The sequence below is a fragment of the Python bivittatus genome, unplaced genomic scaffold (assembly GCF_059951505.1).
Source record: "Python bivittatus isolate LINGU-HERP-01145 unplaced genomic scaffold, Pbiv_v1 ctg000560_np1212, whole genome shotgun sequence".
Taxonomy (NCBI): Eukaryota; Metazoa; Chordata; class Lepidosauria; order Squamata; family Pythonidae; genus Python; species Python bivittatus.
The window spans coordinates 5167083-5187023 of record NW_028277083.1 but is presented as its reverse complement, the minus strand read 5'-3'; the positions used below and the strand labels follow the sequence as shown (position 1 = coordinate 5187023).

General features: G+C 47.3%; 1 protein-coding gene across 4 annotated transcripts in view; it reads right to left on the bottom strand.

Moving 5' to 3' along the window:
- PDGFA (platelet derived growth factor subunit A) overlaps nt 1–4103 on the bottom strand; it is a 56096-nt gene extending 51993 nt beyond the window's left edge. Inside the window, exon 1 of one of the 4 annotated variants that reach the window (XM_025165425.2) lies at nt 4032–4103. In XM_025165425.2, coding sequence (XP_025021193.1) covers nt 4032–4049 — 18 coding nt within the window. In that variant the 5' untranslated portion in view covers nt 4050–4103. Of the gene's footprint in view, nt 1–1025; nt 1638–2952; nt 3001–4031 lie in introns of those variants that run through there. The other 3 variants (XM_088148046.1, XM_015887744.3, XM_007426234.3) reach the window with 3 other exon arrangements.
- Between the last annotated feature and the right edge of the window lie 15838 nt (nt 4104–19941).

Here is a 19941-nt window from a genome sequence, read left to right as displayed (position 1 = left end):
TCAACCCATGTACCCCCCCCCCCGCTTCAGAAAAACTAACCATTGTCCCTCGCCCCACTCATGTTGTAGAACTCTTAATCCCTAGTGTGGAAACCCACCTGGGCTAAGCGAGCTGTCGGAATACAGTCCCTGGGGAAATCATTCCCATTCCAAAATGGAAAGTCCTAACTTCTAAGAAAACATGCCAAGTCTAGCTGGGAAACAGTTGCTCCCCCCCCCCCCCCCAGTCCCTGTTTTTAACCTTATAAAGTGAATTTATAGACCGGAGAGAGGTAATACACGGTTGCATCTTAGAAGGGCAGCGTGAGATTTTACATTTCATTAGAGCGCTACCGCAATTCCTTCCTTCTCCTATTTTAGCCATTTCATGCTAGTTTCCCATTAGCACGAAGCTGGCTATTCAAGCCCGCTCACTGCTCGGCTCTCGGCTTCCCTCCCCACCCCTCCAGCCAGGCGGACCGCCAGCCGACCGAGGGGCGCGTTTGCAAAGCCATGCCAGCGCTGGATCGCCTTGCCAGGCGCGTTTTCCACCCCTTCCTTGCACGTCTGCACGCGCGCCAGAGCAGACGCCAGGCAGGGGATCGATCCGCTCTCGCCTGCATGTACCACGTCTATTAAAAACGAGGACGAAGAGCCCAGGCGGTCTGGACGGCAGTTTTGCAGCGCCAGAAGCGGCTCTCTTTCCACAGCCCCACATCGGGCTTTCGGCAAATTTGGGGAAGGGAGCCCTCCTCTCCATCTTGAGGAGCCAAGGGGAAGCCGAGCCCATGCACGGGGGTTCACGTAAAAGGTAGACTCCGGACGGGGGCGGGAGAGATGGACCGACCCTGCCATGCAACATATTGCAAAAAAAAAAAAAAGATAGAGAGGAGGAGGAGGAGGAAGAGGAGGAGGAATAGAATCCCTTCTTGTGCCAAAAGATGCAAGAAAAGGTTTTGGAATCAGTTGGGGGTTTTAGAAGGGGAGGGGGTATTCCGCCTTTCCTTCCTCGCTCTCCCTCCTTACTCCCCGAGGTGTCCACCTACCTCTGCAAACACGAGGGCCAGGTAGCAAAAGCCTATAACCCAGAATGCTGCGCTGATCCTCATTGCGTACTCATCACTGTGGCCGGCCACACGACTCAACGGTGCAGCGCAGGAGGCGCACCACCCCGCCTCCTTGGGTTGGGAAAATAACAACCATCCCTCAAGGGGGGAGGGAGCCACCGGCGGGGGGGTGTCCTCGGGCTCTGGGGAGGGGGCGCGCGGGCGGAGGTCTCCTCCCGAATTTCCTACTGCATCTAAATGTCTCTGGGCAGCTGGCTCTGGCTCTGGCTCTGGCTCTTCCTTGGTGGCGCGCCGGGGCTCTCCTTGCCGAGGCGAGAGGCGAGAGGCGGGGGGGCGGCTTGTCCCTTCGCGCTCTCCCCCTCCAGCCCCAGAAGGCGAAGGAAGCCGAGGGCGGCGGGGCGGCGAAGGGCGCGGAGGCGCTGTGGCAGCCGGACGCCCGGGCTCCGTGGGCGCGCGCCGCCGCCTCTTCTGGCTCCCCGGGCACTGGCGAAGCGGCCGCCCCTACATGTTGCCCGCGATCGCGGCGAGGGGAAACCCGAGCGGCGAGGCGCGAGCCGGCCCAGCGTCCATCACCTGTCTGCGAGCCGCTCGCCCCACTCCGGCAGGCGAAGAGTTGCCGGTCCCTCCTCTCCCGCTCTCCCCCACCCCCGCCCTCTGCCCACCCCTTCGAAATACCCACCCACCCCGGAGCGAGCGGCAAAGCGCAGCAGCCGCCGCCGCCGCCGCCGCGAGAGTGGGCAGGGGAAGGGGAAGCCGGGCAGAGCGCCTGCTGCGCTCCAAAGCAGAAAAGAAAGGGGGGGGAGGAAGGGGGAGAAGGGAAGATAAGAGCCAAGAGGGCGCCCCGCAGCCTTCCCCTTCCCCGGGCTGAGCGAGAGCCACAAGATCTTTCCGGGAAGGGCCGTCAGGTGATCTACGAGCCTTCTTCCCTCCTCCTCCTCCTCCTCCCCAGCGCGGCCGCCTCGCTTCCCTGGGGGGAGAGGAAGGTGCGGGGGAGCTGCCCGCGGGTTGGCGTCCGCGGCTGTTTTTGCAGAACGGGAGGCGAGACCCGGGGAGGGAAGCCCGCCCGGCTCGAGCGCGGGGCTTCGGGAGCGAAAGCCGCCGATCCCCACTTTCTCCCCCGCCCCGCCGCCGCCTCCTTGCCTTTCCGCGAAAGAGGAGAGATTGTTGCAAAGGCTGGTGTGTGTTTGTGTTTTTTCTGTGTGTGTTTGTTTCCCCCCAACGGGAGGGGAATCGCGCGAAGAGGGAGGGGTCGGCTCGGGAATTTGGGGCGCGGGGGCAGGCGGAGGGCAAGAGGGGGGATTTCGGGGGGATCGTCTCCGGCGTGGAGGATGCGCTTGAGAGCGCGCGTAAAGGAGCCCTGGGGGAGAGGCGCGCCGCCATAGGGTGGGGGGGGCGGCGCCCTCCTCCTGTCCCAGGCGAGGCGCCTCCTTCCTTCTCCCCCCCCCCGGGCACGCTCCACCCTGCTCGACTCCCAGCAGGCGGCCCTAGCGCGAGCGAGGCGGCGGGGGGGGGGGGTTGCTGCAACCGCGGTCCGGTGCGCCAGGCGTCGCGGGTTGTGGCAAATAAAAAGAAGAAAATAAAGCAAAAGAAAAAAAAAATCCAGCCACACACGCACGCACACCCGGGCGCTGCACCAGCGTTGCACGCAAACACGCGCACCCACGCCCAAAAAAGAGCGCGGGGAGGGGGGGAGAGCGCGCGTTGCAAACTGCCACAACTCATACTTTAGGGAGCCGAGCATCAAGAGGTGGGGATTCACGGCCTTCCCCTGCTTCCTCTCCCCCCCCCCCCGCTTCTCCCCTTCCCACGTTTCTCCGCAGCCCCGGCGGCGGAAGAGAGCGACAGCCGCGGCGGGGCGGCCCTCCCCACTCCCCCCCGCCCCCCGTTGCCACCTTAAGGAGCCCACCTGGAGGTGATCTGGGCGGAAGAGAAGCGCCATGGTTACGAGGCGGCCGCGGCACTTGACGGCCAGCTGCGGGCGGGAGGGGAGGAGGGCTCGTTTTTCTCGGGGGGAGGGAGGGAGGGTGGATAGGCATTCCCACGCGCGCACTCCAGCCACACGTGGGTTGCACCGGGCTGCGGAGGAGAACCGAGCTGGGCGAGCTCGTCTGCGGAGCGAAAACAGCCGGCTTTAACCAAGACAGGATTGAGCCCCCTGCCTAGGAAAAATGCCCGGGAGGGCTGTTCTCTGGGGTCCCCCCTCCATTTTTTTTTTTTCTCGTTCCCCGGAGCCGCCTTTAGGTAGAGAAAGAGAGGGACGCGCACGGGGCGGGCAGAGAAATGCGTGGTCTGGTCGGGTTGGAGTTCCGGGGACCCCCGTGGAGGGGAACCTCAACAGACTTTCTGTAGCCTCGCGGGGGTTCCTCAGCCTGTAGCCCCGCCTGGGGTTCAACAGGCCTGGGCTCCTAAATAAAGATAACCGTGAGCAACCATTAAGAGTCAGCAAGCTTTGATCCAGATCTGAAACGACCCCTTCCAACCTTGGTTTCGCAGTCCGAATGGTCCCTTCAGGATCGAGAGGTTTTTACTTTAACAACAGGTTGCCTGAACTAGCTTTTCTTTTCTTTCCATCCTCCTCTTCCCTCCATTTCTCCATGGGTGGGGTGCTTTTAACTGTAACACTAAAGGCACTGCCTTCGCTTGTAAACTTGCCTCTGGATCTCTGTGATCCCTAAGAGATCTCAGGTTGCCCATCCAATTCTTTTCTGCCTCAATTGGGATGCATTTGAAACCAGAGTAAAGCTAGGCTGTCCATCAACTTTTATTTTAAAGGCTAGGGGAAACATCTATATTTCCTCCTTGGTGAGAACTGCAACTTCATTGCTTCTCTGCCTTTGAGGTCTTAGAAGGGGAAAGGTGGCTTAACGTTTTCAGCTCCCTCTCATAACAACTGGGTGGATTTTTCTTAAAATACAAACCAGACAAATACAACATGAAGGAAGAACATGTTGGGAAGGACATTGATTATGTGTACCAACAACTTACTTTATTCTCCTTTTGCATGGAGGAAGGAGTCAGAAGATGTTAGATTCTCCATGACCTTTGGTAGGTGGAGCAGACAGCATTGGCTTCCTCTCCTCAGCATTGTGAGATCAGCTGAAGAGAAGTCAGAGGATTATTTATAAGCTCTTTCTTTCTGTGGGTGTGGCATGCCCTAAGAGGAGAGGGGACCAGACAGAAAAATAGGAGGAACAGGCTTTTCAGATGGCCTTCCCAGCCTAACATAAGCAGAGCCTTCCTAAAAACATCACCTGCACGTAGACGAACATTTATTCAATTACAATTCCTGATTAATTCAATTCTCTTGCCTTGGTGCTGAAGCCCTAAGGTAAAACCCATGTGATGGATCCATCTGTAGAACAGAAATGGAGAAATGTTTCTCTCCCACTTCAGGCCTCTCGGCCCTGGGAAGATTTTTGATCTGACGTCAACTGGAGCTACTTGGATTTCTGTCTATCTTGGTGGTGGTTGGGTCTGGGCCAATGCAAGTTCAAAGTCAATTGCCTTATTCTTTGGTTACATATTAATCCCACCTCCTATTGATTCAGCCCTGGCTTCGCCTTCTTAGAAGCCAAAAACTTACCCGTAGTATTGCTGTCCTTGTTAAAAATTAATTTTTGGATACTTTTTCCAGTATCTGTGGCATCTTTCTTTCAGGACACCACTTTTTTCTTCTTGCACACACATTTTGATTTGCCCGTTACTGATGAAAATTGATTTTTATCTTTTGGCATTTTCTTAGGCCAAACCAGGAGCGTTTGTTATGTCTTTCAGAGCTCTGGGCCAATTGATCAAATTAGCTTTGCTAATTCGTCTGCAACTGATTCTGAGCGATGGGATGGGATCGTGAAACATCTTGGGACATACGTCTCAACCATGTTGTGCAAGGTTGAGCAGAAGTTTGGACGAAGCCAAATCTTTGGACTGAGAGAGATATTTTTGCTGGATTTTTTTCGATGGCCCAAGAAGAGCAGGTCCTGTGAAAAAGGTGCCCCCCCCCCCAATGGAGCAATGCTTTTCTCTAAAAAGGCTTTCTTTTATGCTCTTCCCTTTCAGGATAAGCCAACTTGATGCCAAGGGAATTATAGGAAACTGGAGGCTGGAATTGCTACATTGGAACAGCACAGTCCCCGATATATATGATGGGCCTTTGGCCGTATCTCAGTTGAGCTCTGTATCCCTTGATTGTCCCTTTGCAAATGTTGCTCTCGCTCCTCTGTTCTTCATCTGTAGAATGGGTATAATTCTGTGGTGCTGCTTTCAAGGGTGAACAGGGAGACCAACGGTGCACACACAGAAGTGCTTTGGAGCTCTTACCCTATAAAAGGGACACATGGTAGTAACTGTATAAAGGCCAGAGAGCAAGTGAGGCCAGACAGCTATAAACTCCAGCATCTCTTAATTTAGAAATGCACCATCATAGCTATGTACCCAACCTGCCCTTCGGTCATGCCAGGGTCTCGGTGGTGGTGGTTAGTCGTGCGCGGGCCTGTGTTTGAAGCCACAGCTCTTTGCTCCTCGAAGCAAAAGCATGTAAATAAAACAGCTCGGCTTTTCCGTGGCACGTCCAGCAATCCTTTAAGTGGATTAAGGGCAATCACACAACCAAAGACGGGTAACTCATTTTGGAGTGAGCTAACCGGACTGTAAAATGCACAGCTTTCCACCTGCGTTTGGAAGAGAAGGCTTGCTTTTCTAGAAGTGGGGTATCTGATTCCACAGCTTGAACACTTTGGGGCATGCGGTTGCTTGTCTCAACTTAAAAAAGAAAACCGCCTTGTCGAAAAAGCATTTCTTTCAATGGGCCCCCTTCCAGACTCCCCCCCAAACTATTTTTTTGCAGACTCCTGGGAAGGCAGAGGCCTTGCCAGGCAGTCTTTGGAGTAAAACTGAGGATTGGAATTTAGTTCTTTGAAAGCATGGGTGAGGTGTGACCATTAGCCAGAGTTTTATGCAGAAACATCCTTTTAGGACAATGTGACGTTTGCCGTTAGCGTTTTATGCAGCCTTCTCAATCAGCCCAGTAGTCCCCAAAGCAGGGAAGCCATGGGGGTTAGGAAAGGGGGCAATCTATCTTTCACTAAGTCAGCCCTGTCTCTGGCAGCTTGCAACCTCTGTCGGACGGTGGGAATATACGATTTAGAAATGAAATCCAGCAGGAACTCAACAGACCCAGCCACGCCGTTCAAGTTTCTGAATCAAGTCTCCAGTGCCCTTTGGAACCCGCAAATGGAGCCAAATGCCTCCAAACCTGTTTGGAAAAATCTGGGCCCCATTTTGAGATGGGACCACTTTTGCACATCTGCATATGTCCTTTCTTCAAAACGATCTGGAAGATCAAAGATCAAAGCAAGTCTGACACAGATTTCAGTGCAAAGTGAACACTATTCTTAGACTATAATTCAGTGTTTCTCAACCTTGGGAACTTTAAGGCGTGTGGACTTCAATGCCCAGAATTCCCCAGCCAGCCATGCTGGCTGGGGATTTCTGGGAGCTGAAGTCCACACGCCTTAAAGTTCCCAAGGTTGAGAAACACTGCTATAATCTAATATGTGGATTGGTGCCACATCCAAATTTTGGGTTTAATTACACACAGAATCCATATTTCAATTTTACAGGAAATTTAAATCAGAATATTTTTTTTTCAATATGGATCTAGCATACTCCAGAGTATAATTCCATCTGGTGGTTTATACTGTGTGGGCCATGGTTCATTTTTAGATTAATAGAGATTTTTGGTCCTTTAATATACAATATAATCTATAATCTATTTATAGCTAATTAATGATAGAGTAGAAATCTATCATCTCTCTCACATTTTAAAATCCCTGTTTTGTCGTATTATATTCTTTTGTTCTTTTTTCCATGTTCTCTTGTACTGGTTTATATATTTCTTCAAAGTGTCCAATAAAAACAAAAGAATAAAATAAGAAAGTCCAGATCAGTGTGATTTTTCAAACTGATTTGGAAGCGTGAATTGGACCAGTTTTCTGAATCAATTCAGAAGTCCTCAGGCAGATCTATTCAGCATTTTGAATTGGTGTGGAAAGTCAAATCAAATCAAGTTCCAACCCTCTATTCTATTTCGAGGAAAGACGCAGGACAGAACCTGTACAGAAATGTAATAGGTGAGTAGGCTGCTGATGCAGAACACACATAAAAATCCTTCCAGAATAGCAGCAAATTCAAAAGCAATTTTCCAATCCTTTGGTGATAAGATTGAAAAACAAAACAAAAAACAGACGTTTCTTTGCCAGAAGAAGAAAACGTCCTCAAAACTGCACGGTAGAGAGGGCACCATTTAGCGCAGTGTTTTTCAAACGTGGCAACTTTAAGATGTGTGGACTTCAACTCCCAGAATTCTCCAGCCAGTATGCTGGCTGAGGAATTCTGGGAGTTGAAGTCCACACATGCTGGCTGGGGAATTCTGGGAGTTGAAGTCCACACATCTTAAAGTTACCAAGTTTGAAAAACACAGATTTAGAGTATATGGCTCAGAGGTTGCAAACAGACGATGATGAGCTGAAAGGAAGAAAATCTGGAATTGTAATATCCAAGAAATCGTGGGGCTCCCCTGAGCAAATTTTGCAAGATGCCCTTCCACCCTGGAAAAGCCCCCCACCCCGCGTGATTTTAGAGAAAGAGGTAAAACTACAATTGTACTTATAACTGCTGTAAAGAAGATCGAAAGCCACTTCTCTCTATCTTTTTTCTTTCTTTTCAATTTTCCTTCTACTTTTCTTCTTTCCTTTCTTTTCTTTTTGAGCGTTAGCTTTCTCTTTTCTTTCTTCCTTTCTCCTTTTTCCTTCCTTTAGTTTAGTCTGTATTAATTTCTGCTCTTGTTTTTAAAACTTTCAATAAAATTACATTTAAATAAGAAAAGCCCCCCCCCCCACACACACACATCATTGCCCCGTTCAGAAACTCCACTGATACCCCCTTGGTCTTGCAGGAGATAAAAATGAGGGCTAAAGGTGGAAGGCGAAAGAGAGAAGAAACCTCACGACGAAGCTTACAAAAATTCAGCAGAAAGAAGGGGGCAAGCGTGCGGCTCACTTAAAGCGACCACGTTTGCTCTTTCAGCAAGCTGGGGAAGAGAATGTTCGCCTTCGGATAATAATAGTGAGGGCTTTTTGAAAAAGAAGATGAAATGCATTCTTTTTGGAGGGGGACTCGTGGGAGGGAGATTTTGCTGTATGATTAAAATGTTTGATCGCTCATCCTTGCAGACCGAAGAGCCAAAAGTGGACGGGTGCCAAGCAGACAGACCGTTCCCGCTTCTTTATCACCCCACCAGCCCCGGGTCCCAAGCAAGGCGATGACATCATGCCGCTGTCCATATAATAATAATAATAATAACGGTGATGAGGAGGATGATGATGCTAACAGCGTCCGACCGATGGAAATTGTTCTCCAGGGTTAGAAAGTCCTGTCATTATGATTAGGGTTGTCATGGCAATAACAAAAACAGACCCTCCTTGCAAAGGCCTTGAAGATCTTATTAATCAGCATCTCGTGTTTTCTTCCCCCACATTAGTTTTGTTGGCAAGGGCTTATCTAGAAATGTAGTTGTCTGGAAACAAAACAAGAGTTGGAAAAAAAAAAATCACTGCTGATTTGAAATTTGGGAGAGGGGGAAAAGCTAAAGTAGCAGGATCCAACCTGATGGATAATTTTAGCTGCCTTTTTTCCCTCTTGCGATCACAAAGTTGCTGGTCAGCAACGCAATCCGGGTAGGATTTGGGGGCAGGCATCGGAGGCCTCCCTCTGCAAGATGGACAGGGGTCTTCCACACACAAACACCCAAGGGATCCAGCTTGAGATTAATGTGCATTGCTGTCTCAAGAGTTTGCTTCCCATAATTCTAGCTTCTAAAATTATCTAACTAAATCAGCACTGGGTCTCTGCAGAATTCCTGGGAATCATCCATCAACTGGGGAGGAACAACTGCGCCTTGGACATCCAGTTGTTGCTCTTTCTTCCAGGATTATAATAGGCATGAGGAATGAAAGAAAAGAAGGAGGAGACATATTATGGACTCATCCCAATTTTCAGGGTTTCTAGTCCTCATGACTGTGGAGGTAGGATCAAACTCTCATCTGAAACCTCAGAAATATGACTGGCATGTCTCAAGAAAAATCCCAATTGTCCAGAGTGGGGAACTCAACAGTTTTTCTCCCCCACCCCACCTTGGTTGGTGGAAGAAGTTATGCCAAGCAGGCACGGATTGAAATTTGCCCAACGTAAATCAGAGTGCCAATTTTGGGTTTCCATGGTACAGAAGAGATTGGGGGTGGCAGGCGCAAAGCAGACAGACTCTGTTCTGCTGAGGTGTCATCCAGATAGCATTTCCCTCTGCAGCGTGTCTGGGGAACATTTTTATCTTATGCTTGTGTCATGCAAAGGAAGGCTGCAAATTGAATTTGAAAAGCCATTTATCAAGGAGAGAAAGAGGAGCTGGGTGTCTGGAGATGTTTATTCCCCCCAAAAAGGGGAGAATTGAAGCAGCCAATCCAGAAGCCTAGAGACAGATTAAGTTGTGTGCAGCTTTTCCACATCTCTGCTTCAGACAAGACGTAGCACTGTTGGGGTCTGTGTTTTTAGAAAAGACCCTGGGTCATGTCTTGGGGGAGGAGCCCTGCCAGAAAACTGCACCTGCTTTAGCAGCAGAACTAAAAGTAGGGTGAAAGGAGCAATAGACGAAACCAAGGAACGCTCTCTTGGCCCAGGAGATGGTCTTCTGCTGCTGGAGATCTGGATTCTTAGAAGGACCATAGTTGATCCAAGCCACACCCTACGGCTGAGTGATGTGGCTTTTCAAGGAGTGGGTCTGCAATTGTCAGTCCTTCGAGGCAGACCAGACTAGGAATTCAAAGTCATCCAGGCCAATACTACTTCTATTAAAAGGTTATGGTAACAGAATCTTACAAGTCGGAGTGAGCTTCTCCCCTCCCTCCCTTTATCTCCCTGAGAACTAGGAAGGGTCTTGTCTGAGATGTTTTCTCAGGCTACGGTTCTGTCCTGGACTCAGGTTTCTTTTCCTCTCGATCCCTTTTCCTCTTCCTTTCCAACTGTCCATCTCGGCTTCTCATCTCCTCTTTTCTCTGCATTCACCCTTCTTCCAACCTTCCTTCTACAACCTTCTGTGCTTCTCTTATACTTTTTGGCTGTTTCTCCTGACTAGCTGTAGAATCAGGGTCATTCCATCCAGTGGGAGCCAGGAGTGTTCCTGGTGTCCTTGATTTTCTCTAAAACCACTCAACCTTTAGCTTTTTCACTAGGTGAATTGCCCATCACCGCAAGCTGCATTAGGGCAACTTTTTAGAGCTGCGGGCCGTGTGGGCAGGGAATTCAGGAAGTAGTAGTTTCAACATACTTGGAAGGTAGCAAGTTGGAAAGAACTACTTCAAGGTGAGAACATCTGGACTGAAGGCAGGTGGCATTTTTCTGATGTTCTGTGAAGATAATCCAGGGCCAGGGATAGTGTAGTTTCCACCTGGCAATAGTCATTGGAGTTAAAGATTTATCAATGTAGTGATATTCACCGGGCTGCAGCTACGCACTTTTCTGGATCAAAGACACAACTGGCCTTGAGTTGATGCAAAAGCCACATTCCAACAAGAAAGGCACCAGCCCAGGGCAGAAATTAAATTTGATTGCATTGTGTTTGCATGTAAATGTTGGTAATGTTCAATATTGTTAATATGTTTAATTATTTCCCATTTTTCTGCAACATTCAACATTTTGATTTGGGGAAGCACCCTTGGAGGCCTCTGGAAGAAAGACGTCGTGAAGCCCTTTGGGGAGAGACATCTGGCCTGGAGGTCAGTGGCTATGAAAATCTGCCCTCAAGGAGTTACACTTCTGATAAATATAAATGTTATTCAGAAATCAAGAGATAATGCTTCTAAAGCTTCTGTTTGGCTTCAGAGAAGTTTCTTGGGTGGGAGCTTTTCTTTGATAGCATCACAGCACATGGGACGCTAGTCTATCATTTTTTTCCCTTGATACTGCTGGAATTTTGGCACATTCCAAGGTCGGGATGGGCTATGCTATTCTGGACCCTTTAAAAAAAAAGAAAAGAAAAGAAACTTTCTGCTCAACAAAGTACTGGGTGTGCTTTCCTCTTATTTCTCTCCCCTTTTACTTTTCAGAACGAAGACTTTCTTCCTTCTTTTCTTTCCACATGTCATGAAAACAGGAATTTCCCCCCCTTTTAGCCAATTCCACATACGTTTTTCCCCTTTGGTCCTAAGGGAAAATGTGGACTGAAGGTTTTAGCAGAGGCTGAAACAGGGGAATCACAGGTTATATTTTGGTCACTGATTGAGTGAACAGAAGGCTATTGGAAAAGGCCAGGGAGAAGGGAGAACTTCTGACCACCAACGCCAGCTGTGGCTGGAAGAAAGGTAACAAAAAGCTCTATTATGAACAGGGGGGAATTAGAAGCATTGTTGATCCCCAAACTGTGTCTCAGATATGGATGGATAGATGGATGGATGGATGGATGGATGGATGGATGGATGGATGGATGGATGGATGGATGGGGTGCCCTGGTCAGCCCAAAACAAAATCCAAACTTGTTCCTCTGGATTTTGCGAACTTCCTGTCAAAATCTGACAGGAGGCAAGTACTGTCCCTCTACTCTGTCCAACGTGACTCACTTTGCCTCATCTGATACAGAATTTCTCCTGTTCCCTCAAAGCAGAGACCTGGGCGGCAAGGCACATCTGGGGCTGAGAATTAGAACAAGGAGTCTGAATGATGGGGAAGCAACCCTTGCCACTTCAGATGTTGCTGAACTACAAGTCCCAGCAGCCACATCTAGTAAGGCCAGCCACAGGGTTGTCCACAGGGTGTGGTCCAAAAAGTCAAGATGGCGTCTTGCAACAGTGCGATCGATGGTCCGCCTGTTTTTCATGAGCCTCGCAACGCCCATAAAAATCAGGCGGAGCTTTGATCGCGCTGATGCCAACACCATCTTGACTTTGCGGATCACGCTCTGTGGACACCCCATGTGAGATGCTGGGGAGTTGTAGTTTAGCGAAGTGAGAAGTGCCATGGCCTTTCCCTTTTGGAGGGTACCCTCTGGAACATCTGGCTGGGGACTGAGAGCAAGAAGTCACTATCAAAGAAGAGACAGGCCAGCAGAACTGGAAACTCAATTCCAAAGCTGTCAGCCAAGGGCAAAGGCAGATGTTTAAGTAGCAGGGGGTCCTTTCCTTGAATTTTCAGGCAACAGTGACGAGGTGGGACTCCAGGGTGTTCCTGTCCATCCTGTTCTTTTCCCAGAGGCTTAGCTGTTACCATCCTCTTTTATGGAGCATTAGGACTTCCTCTGTTTCTGCCACCCCGCAAGCCCAGTGGTGGCTTTTCTGTCTGTTAGCAAAGGGCCAGACGTCGAGAGAGAATTGAAACCTGCAGCTTGACTCTAAAAGTTGCCTGGAGTGATAAATCTTTAGGACGCATGTTGTAAAAATTCCTCGCGCTCTGGCTGAAGAATTACTGTTTGGATCTTTTCTCCAGCAGGATCAGAGCTTCAAAGTCCGAAGCGATCTTATTCTCTTGCAATTCTCTTTCTGTGGACAGGGTTATTTATCTCTCCCCTGGCACTAACCCTGATTCCTCCTGCCTTGATGACACATCCCGGCTTAATTAAAACATATCATAACGGAAAAGGGCTCCACTCGTGCCAGGCAGGGACATTTCTCTACATTTTCAGGGTGATTCTCATGCGCTTGGGGGAAAGAGAATTTGATTTTGAAATTGCTTTCCGAGGAGAGCAGAATTGGGGTGAAGTTCTCTGGGAGGATCCTGGATGCTTGATGGGGTACTACGGCCTCTTCTGCTTCATGGATGTGGGGAGCAAGTCTATGAGATGCTGTCAAGATTCCAGATCCATCCAGCGGGTCAGGAATCTTGCCCCTCTTTGCCATGTCATACGCACACCCGGTCTTACGACGCTCATAAGGTTTTAATTCTCAAGTCATCTGAACAAGGCTGCCAGCTTTATGAGCATCTTAAATTTGGAACAGGCAAATTGCTTGCATATTTCAAGTGACAGGGTGGCCAAGGGGTCTGGGTGAGTGCCTTGCCTTTCGTTGAGTTCCTTCCATGGGGCTTTTCCATGTGGGAAGGGAGGGCAGCCAAGGAAGTTACCGTGTGATGAAAAGCTGCATCGCCAAAACCACCCCCTGCAAAATTAGCTATGAAATACCACCAGAAGAAATGTTAAAGGAATTCTCAAGCACCCCGAGAATACGGCAGGTCTATTCAAGAAGTGTTAGTTATCCACCTGTATTTTACTCCTTATATTAATTCTTTTTCTTTTTCCCTTTTTCCTATATTTTCTATATCCTTTTAAATCTGTATCTGTATCAGAATCATTTCTTTTCCCTTTCTCTTCGAAAGTATAATATAAATAAATGAATGAGAGAACTTGCTAGGAAAATGGTTGCTTCTTATGGGCGATGACTGAGCATTCATGGCATTTAAACAATGTGCCCAAAATCTGGAAACCCAGCTTAATCAATCTGTCCTAACCAGGAACATTTTCCTGAGCAGCCAGACCCAAGTCTTTAGGCCGATGTAATGGCCTTTGGGAACGACCTTGGGAGACAAGAGGAAAAGCCACAGACTGGACAACCTGTAAAAGATTTCTCAGCCCACAAAAGGAGAGGGGACGTGGGAAGCGTTTCAGAAGGGACCCTCCCTAGTTTTCCAGAAGAGTAAAAGGAAAGGAGGGGAGAAATACTTTTAGACTTGCAAGATTCTGTTACTGTAACCCAGTGTTTCTCCACCTTGGCAACTTTAAGAGGTGTGGACTTCAACTCCCAGAATTCCCCAGCCAGCATGACTGGCTGGGGAATTCTGGGAGTTGAAGTCCACACCTCTTAAAGTTGCTAAGGTGGAGAACCACCACTGTAACCTTACAATATTCACTGTCATGTTTCTTATCAGTACTACCTTGCAGGGCTAACAGCCAGTGAGATACTGACACTATCCAGGGTGTCCCTAAAGCCTTAGTAGAATTTTAAGCTTTTAAACCTAAGCCAAGACTTTGGAGACACTCCTAAACTCTGAACAAAACTAAGCTTAGTTCACTTTAAGGTCCTCCCCATGATGGTTCTTAAGGTAGATATTAAAAAATGCCCTGATGAGCTACAATTGTGTCCTTTCGGAGAACGTTCATCATGGGTGTCCTGGCGTATTACATTTTGTAATGTAAAGGATCTACCTTATAACCCTTATTCCCCTTATTCCACCTTTATAAGGTACAAGGATCCCCCTTATAACCCTTATTCCCAAAGTAACTCTGTGAATTCTGATTTATTCACTGTACAGCTGCTACGGTATTATCCAACTGGTATGATTCCCTTCCTACCAACATGGCCAAATTTTGCCGTCCAGTTTGTGAAACCAGATCCTTTGGGATGACACTGATCTCCTTGCCATAAAGGATATTGTTCTATTTCATGTCACCTGTGATTTACTTGTTGAATCCTGGTCTGTGACCACCATCACATTAATACAGTATCATCAATGCTTCTTTAGCAGAAGAGGAAGCTGTTTGGAGAAACGGCAAGGCTGTTTTACCGCTGTTGCTATCCCGCAGGAACGGTTCCCAACTGGCCCTGCTCGTTTTACAGCATCGTTGTCAGGTTCAGCCCAAAGAACTCCACGAGACCGTGCAGATACAGTTCTGTTGCATTTATTAGCTTCCACCTCTCAGACAGAATCTCTCCAGACTGAATCTACACTTCCCAAGCCAAAACACCGTGAATTCCTTCGGGTGGTGCCAGCCTCATCTTCTTAACCTTCCCACGCTCCTGATGGGAGCTAAGGAAACGCTTATCTCCCCAAGCGCGGCTTTCATCAAACCATTCCATCACAATCGTCCCACCCATTGCAGACCTTGTCCACAGAGCTTAAGCACAGCAGTGTTGTAGGATCTTGCTGCTTGAGTCACAATAACAGAAGCAACATCATGGTATCATACAGCAAACTCCACCCTTTGGGGCGTGCATGCAACATCTGGGTGCAGGTACCAGGGGCGGGGCTTGCACCACAATGCTGCAATGCTCTTCCCTCAGTGTGACGCACCCTCCCACCCCTTGCCATCACCGACAGGTCCTGATGCTTAAACGCCTTTCACGGCTAGGTTACCTGCCCTCCCCGAAATCCATCAATTATTTTTATTCTGTTCCACATGATTTGGATGGAAATGATTCTGTTCCATGTTTACTTATTCCCAGTTTGCTGAACATGAAATGGGTTTCTCTCTAAAATGCTTTCATCCCTCGCTCAGCATTCGAGAATATCTCTGCTAAGCCACCAATTAACCCACCGTTCTTCCCCAACACTTCCTAAACGATCTCCTGTTGCTGTTGCAACCATACAGATGGCATTCCATGGGCTCTGCAGTCCATCTGCCAGCTCCAGCCTGGTGTTAAGTGCCCACAGTATGTAAATAATGTGCAAATAAGATATGCAAACGAGTCACACCCCTCCAGCTCACCACACGTGACTCTCGTCTGGCTTGGCTAGGTAGAGATGGAGGCTTGCCAGATGCAGAAAAAGAATGAGAAAGGGAATTGATCTGCATCTTGAACTGGTGCATTAGAGAAGAAGCCAGCAAGGCGGGGAGCGGGGGAGAAAGAAAAGGGCCCCCGTCTAGTCTACCAGAAAAGATCTGATGCAACAGGTTTTGTGAGGTCAAGTACTTTACAATGTTCTGGATAAATAAGGAAGTACAGGACTTGCAATGGTCAACCTGGCTTGATAAACTTTCAAGGAGGTCAAAAGATGGTATCACATGGACTCCGGCAGGATTTCTGTTTTTTTTCTCCTCACTCCAGACAGGAATTTAATTTAATGGTTTATGTGCTCTGAGAGTGTATTTGTATTGGTGTAGAACTACTCAGACATGTTCAGTGGGAGTTCCTCACAGGTAAATGGATTACAGGAGAGAACCCTGCAGGTGCAATTTGCTTATCATTCTATCTGTTTATTGGCATTTATTTAAAGGCTTTTAAAGTTGGCATCCTATGGTCCCTGAAAGGGTGTCACAGGACCTTCAGGCTTTTGGATTTCCTCTCGGCAATTTGAGAGAGATCTCCACTTTTGGAGGTCCAGCGCCACCTCCCTGGAGCTTCTGAGTCCAGGTAGATGGGGGAGCAGGCAATGTCATTCCAGGTGAGAACACATGGATCTCCTGGAGGGAATGGTCTTCAGGCTCCAGACATGGGGAGAAATGTATGTCAGCCCTCCAAAGAGAAGGTGAAGCAGGGAGAACTATCTTGCTTCTCCTTTACCCCAAGAAGACTCCCTTGAAAAGTTGATCTCAAATGCAATTTTAAAAAAAAATCATGTCCAATTTTTGGAGACTGTTTTCTTGGCAAGGTTTTTCAGAAGTGATTTGCCTTTGCCTTCCTCCTAGGGCTGACAGAAAGCGACTGGCCCAACATGACCCAGCTGGCTTTGGGCCTAGGTGGGACTAGAACTCATGGTCTCCTGGTTTCTAGCCTGGTGCCTTAACCGTGACACCCAACTGGCTCTCCCACTGCAAATTACTACACACTTGAAAGGCATCCTTGTTGGAGAGGAACTTCAGGACTTGCATAAACGTGTGGAAAGAAGAGCTACATCTAAAGGAAGGGAATGACAATATTGTAGGATCTGCATGAAGAAGTTCTTTGTGGAGGAACGTTCTGTAAGGTTCTCTGAGCTGATATGAAATTGTGGGTTTAGGTATTATAACCAAAGTTCTCCTTTCAAACACCTTTGCCATAGGTCCTATGGAATTTCAAAGAGAAGAACTTTGGATTAATTTCTTTATAGCCAATGGCAACTATTGATATACAAGGGAAGAAAAGCAGAATTTGTTGTTAATGCCTGAAAATCAATACCACCGAGTTTCTGATGCAGAAAATCTAGCTAATCTTATTATAATCTGTTTGGCAAGCAGCAAGCATATGAATTGACTTCTTGTTGAATCATGCCATTCCTTACCCAAAGAAGACATGGGAAGGATTGAAATTTACTTTTATTTCTTAAGGAGCCCCAGAGGAAAGTCCTACAGCAAACCTTTTTCTCAGACTCTGGTTACCCACCTGCCAAAGGGGACGTCGCAACCTGGACTTTTATTAAATATAATTGAAAATACATACATGAAGCTTTTGGCATCCTTTTCAGGTTGCAAGTAGATGCAATTAATATTGATACCATTGCTACCGATATTTTGGGATTACGATCTGCTCCGGAGAAGTAGCATTCTTCTTGAGAAACCAAAGTTTGCATATAAATAGGTCTTTTTCTCCCTGACTTTCACCACTGTCTGGCCAAGCCACCAAGGTTGGGAGGTGGGTGGCAGCTCTTTCTTCCCACCAGTGTAATTATTCCACATCTTCAGAGCCTGGCAGGTGTATGCCTTGTGCCTAGTGAATAACGCATTGGCCTCATCACAATCATCCATCCCCCATTTCTCAAAAGGGTCTTCCCTCACCCAACGCAATGGCTCAGTTCCCGGAACCGGCTCTTTCAGTCTTGACCAAAAAAGGAAACACAAGGTTGAGTGTGCTCCTAGCAAAGACATTGTCTTTTCCTGAATTGAAAAACCAAGAGAACCTCCTCCTCAGGGCTCTTGAGAAGAAGCCACTTTGATTCATGGCCAGGTTCAGCTAGAATTCCATTTGCTGTTCACCCAACCCAACTAACTGGCCAGAAAGTTCCCAGGCTCCTTAAGCACAGAGGAAAAGCACTGACCTATTTTTGCAAAATAATAATAAGTTAGCACTGCAGTGGGATCACGTGAGTCCACTTACTTGACTCTTACTTGAGTCACCCACTTCATCCTAGTTCACCTTCCATTACTATATTGACTGGAATGGAGAAAAGTACTATGCAAATTGGGACGGTATTTCAGCTGATAGGCAGATGGGGAACCCCCACCGAAATAACACCCTTAAGAAAAGAAGAACTGTGTGTGATCTGATAGAAGGTCCATTTGCTGAAGTCTGCTGCTGCCTACAAAGATGATTTTCAGAAGTTCAGAAGCATTCCATGAATACAACCACTATTTTTGTTTGTTGCTCCCTAACAAGGAGGCCATGTTGTCCATACGGTGCACATCAGTGACCTTTGTGTTTTGGAGAATCAAACGAAGTTCCATGAAGGAAGATTTCATTCTTCTGCCTTGGCTGTTAGGGAATGAGGGAGAAAAGGCTAGAGGAAAAGAATTGAATTCTTCTCACTTGGGTAAAAATCTGAGGCAGAGGAGAATAAGAGTTGACCAAACTGCTCAGTTCATATCCCAAAGAGAAGAATATGATGAGCTCTTAACTCTTGCCCATATTATTTCTGAACCTGGATTTCGGAGAGGGCATATGAACAATCCTAGTTTTTGAATTTGCACTACGGTTGTGTTTCCTTCCTTACAGTGCCATGGGAGTGCAAAATAATTAGGGGGGATTGGGGACCAGTCAATACTGGAACTCACATTCCATTTTTCCTAACAACTGAGCCAGTCCTACCATTAAATAGAATGATATTAACCATTGCCTGGGCAGATTTGGGGAGTAATGCTAAAGCATTTGCTTGCCAGCCCTTGAAATCAAACATCCCATCTCTGAAAAAAGTGGTATGTATGTATGTATGTATATGTATATGTGTGTGTATGTGTATGTATGTATGTATATATATATATATATGTATATGTGTGTGTGTGTATGTATGTGTATGTATGTGTGTGTGTGTGTGTATATATATATATATATATATATGCATGCCAGGAAACAATCCACAAATTGTGGGATTCATTCCTATTACACACAATTGTTTAGAAGCCTTCCCCACCCAGAAATCTCCAGTGTTCTCAGCCTGAAAGATTTCACCCCATGTCCTTGTTTAAAAATTTTTTTTAAATGGTGTAATGCTTTTGAACTTCTTTTAGTGTGCTGTTTAAGCATGGAAACTCTCCACACAGCCTTGGTACACTTCTACATTTACCTGCTGCCTCAGAAGTGCAAATAGACCAGCTTGGTTGAGTGCAAACTCTAAAGACGTTAAACACTTGCTCCATCCATGGTTGACCAGTTCTTCCAACTTTTATAGGTGAGCCAAATGAATTCTTAATAAAGCAGACTGGTGAAGGATTTTAAAAGATTGCACCCTACAAACATTTCTCAGTTGAGTAATATATCTGGAGCTTTATTCCTCCAGACAATTATGCCAGAGTTCCTTCTGAGCAAACAGACATAGAGGGGTTGGCTGCAGAATTAAAATGGCACTTTTCTATTTTCTGTACCAACCACCAACATGGAATTCATTCCCTTGATTGTGTCTTGGATTAAACTCCATAGAAATGCGAATGAGGACTCAAATTTCCAAACTCATCTTTGTCCATGTGAATGAAGCATCTGTCTCACTAACTGCCCAAATCCCTTAATGGACATTTCTTGATTTGAATAAACTCATGAGTACTTCTTAAGTTCCAGGGATTTTATTCATGTCCCCATTCTGTCCCAATCAGTCAACTTAAAAATACAAGAGAGTGCTGTCTGTTTCATTTCCAATGGCCTCTTCCCCCACACCCACCCCATCAGAAGAGTTATCATGACAATTGCAAGGTCATTTTGGCCAAAGAATGGATGCAACCCACAAAGATTAGGCATGCCCAAGTCACACTGAAGTGAATAATACTGAAGTTTTCAACCAAGAATGCATTCCAAATGTTCAAAAGACAATGCCCCACCTGTACTAATAGGTCTGGAAAGAGCCACTGAGACCCACAAATCCTACTCCCTACACTGTGCCAATTAAAGTCCAACATATCCAGCAAAGGAGTACTCAACAGATATCTTGGTAACTGGTTCCACTCTTGAACTAGAAGGAAGTT